At 54.9% G+C, this 2,497-nt stretch overlaps 1 protein-coding gene across 1 annotated transcript in view; it reads right to left on the reverse strand.

Moving 5' to 3' along the window:
- LOC104271991 (chromosome unknown open reading frame, human C10orf12) overlaps positions 1–2,497 on the reverse strand; it is a 4,599-nt gene that overhangs the window by 530 nt on the left and 1,572 nt on the right. The window contains 2 exon segments of the mRNA XM_009866854.1: positions 1–316; positions 489–2,399. The exon segment at positions 1–316 is cut by the window's left edge and continues 530 nt beyond it. Of these exon segments, the coding sequence (XP_009865156.1) occupies positions 1–316; positions 489–2,399 (2,227 nt within the window).

Here is a 2,497-nt window from a genome sequence, read left to right on the forward strand (position 1 = left end):
CCTCCTGGGACCTGCTCTTCCCCTTCCGCCCCTTGCCCATCCCATCCACTGATGAAGATTTAGTGGGAAAGGCATCTGCTTTGATCTGCAAGGTCAACTTTGGAGACATCAACGGGTTGATGCACACGCTTTTGCGGCTCTGCTTGCTCTCCAGGGACGGGTGGTCGCCCAGGCCATCGCTCCTCTTCTCCGCCTTCGCCACGCGGTGCTGGGCTCGAAGTTTGCCCCGAAGGTTGGAGTACTTGCGCAGGATCCTGGTGCTGGCCTGCGTGGGCAAGCTGGGGACAGACTGGATGGTTTTGTCTTCGCCCTGGTCCTCGGTGCAAACGTCGGTGGGAAACGTCTGGCTGGGAGTGGTGGCTTCTTCAGATTATCAGCATTCTCCCGAATTTTGGCCCAAAGCTTTTGGTTCTTCAGGTTATTCCGAGCTGGCGTAGTGGCGGCAAACTTCTTGAGGTGTTTTTTCAAACGTTCAGCTTGCAGTGAACTGGGGTAGAGGCTGGAGGAGGAATATTTCTGCATGGGGACTTTGATGGGGGGGATCTCCCCTGGGAGACGGGTGTTGAGTTTCTTCACGATTTCTCCCGAATTTTGGCCCAAAGCTTTTGGTTCTTCAGGTTATTCCGAGCTGGCGTAGTGGCGGCAAACTTCTTGAGGTGTTTTTTCAAACGTTCAGCTTGCAGTGAACTGGGGTAGAGGCTGGAGGAGGAATATTTCTGCATGGGGACTTTGATGGGGGGGATCTCCCCTGGGAGACGGGTGTTGAGTTTCTTCACGATCACGAGAGATCTGGTTTCAGTCGTTTCCAGAAACCACTGGCAGATGTCAGACAGCTTAAAGGCCCTCATAAACAGCATCTGGACAGGAGAAAGCTTCTGCACTTCCATTGAGCCTCTACTTTTCCGTGTCCTTTTCTTGCTTTTCCAAATCTCTTTCAGTTTGTCAGCTTTGTTCTTTACCTTAGGGGTCGGCTGCACCTCCTTCTCCAGCTGAATCCAGCCCTTCTGAACTTTCATGTACTGGGTGTTGAATTCGGCAATGAGCTCCTGGTTCTCTTCTTCAGCACACCACTCCATGAATTTTGGTTTGCTGTCAGCTGTGTCCATGTCCTCCAGCGCCGGGGAGTCATCATTTCCTGAACTGCTTTGATCCCTCAGTTTGGGGATCGCTTGCACAGAGTCCTTCCCTGCTGTGCCCTTTTTTGCAGTGTCTACAGGTGCGGGTGCATGTCTTAAGTTATAAAACTGCAGGGCGACCTTTTTATGCTTCGCAGCCTTTGCTGGAAGATGCTTGCTTCCATCTCTGCTGCTGGGACACAGAGGCAAATTGGCCACCAGCTCGTAGTTCTCCAGCTTGCCCATATCCACGGCACTGTGGGAGCTCTCTGCATCCTTCAGGCTGGCATTGCCTGGTTTCACATCCACTTGCTCGGCATCATTTGCAGGCACGCTGCTCACCAGAGGGAGGATAATGCTCCTCTTCTCAGAACCAGCCTGGGCGCTGATTCCCAGCATCTCACCCAATTGACTTTGGCTGCTGTTAGCCAGGGGATTGTCCTTAGAGGAATCTTCTCCCTCTGGCACCGTCTCTTTTGCCAAGATGCTTTTATGGGTTTGTCTGGTAGTGACACCATTCTCCTCACCTGGCTGCTGCTCAGCGATGCTCTCTGGAGCCAGGTTGGTGCCTGGCCCCTTGCTGGTTTTGGGCAGCACAGTGGGGAAGCAGTCGTTTGGGAGATGCATAGATGCTGCCCCATCCATGTCCACTTCTCTCTTGAACCGCTTAACGCTGGGGCTCTTGGAGAGTTTGATCTGAAGGCAAGGAAGCTGCAGAGAGCTGGAAGAACCAGTGTCCTCAGCACTGCCCTCGGTGGGTGACTGGGACTGCTGGCTTCGGAGACGCCGGTCTGATGGCACAAGCACTCTCCTTCCTTTCTTTCGCTTCTTGTCTAGATTGTCTTTGGAAGACACAGAGTCTTTCCCTGCAGTGTCAGAGCTGTCAGGTTCAAGTGGTGTTTCCCCTTCAGGGGGCTCTTTTTCACCTGCCAGGCCATTATTCTGCACTGCCTCGTTTTCTGAGATTTCGGGGAGGGTTGTGCTGACCTGCACAGCTTCCTCTTGCTCAAGGGAGCAGTCACCCACCACGTCTGGCAATTCGGCTTCTGGTCCCGCATCGATGCTTTTGTCCACATCCACGCACTGCAAGGTGGCAGGAGGCTCTGGGGGGGTCTCTTCATCCACAGTGGCAGGAGGCTCATCGGGAGCCTGCTGTCCTGGAGAGCGTGGGGAGGGCTCTGCCAGACACAGCCCGAAGGGCTCCGCATCTCCCGTGCCTGGAAGCTGGGCAGGATCCCTGGCACCATCATGGGCCAGGTGTGCTGAGTCCACGGTGGCAGAGGGCTGCAACAGGGACTTTGGCTCCGGGCTGGCAGGGAGGTCTGGAACAGTTTGTGCCTTGGAGCCTGGGCAACCTTCCTCCCCAGCGGGTGCTTCTGAGG

The sequence above is a fragment of the Apaloderma vittatum genome, unplaced genomic scaffold, assembly GCF_000703405.1.
Source record: "Apaloderma vittatum isolate BGI_N311 unplaced genomic scaffold, ASM70340v1 scaffold26913, whole genome shotgun sequence".
NCBI lineage: Eukaryota > Metazoa > Chordata > Aves > Trogoniformes > Trogonidae > Apaloderma > Apaloderma vittatum.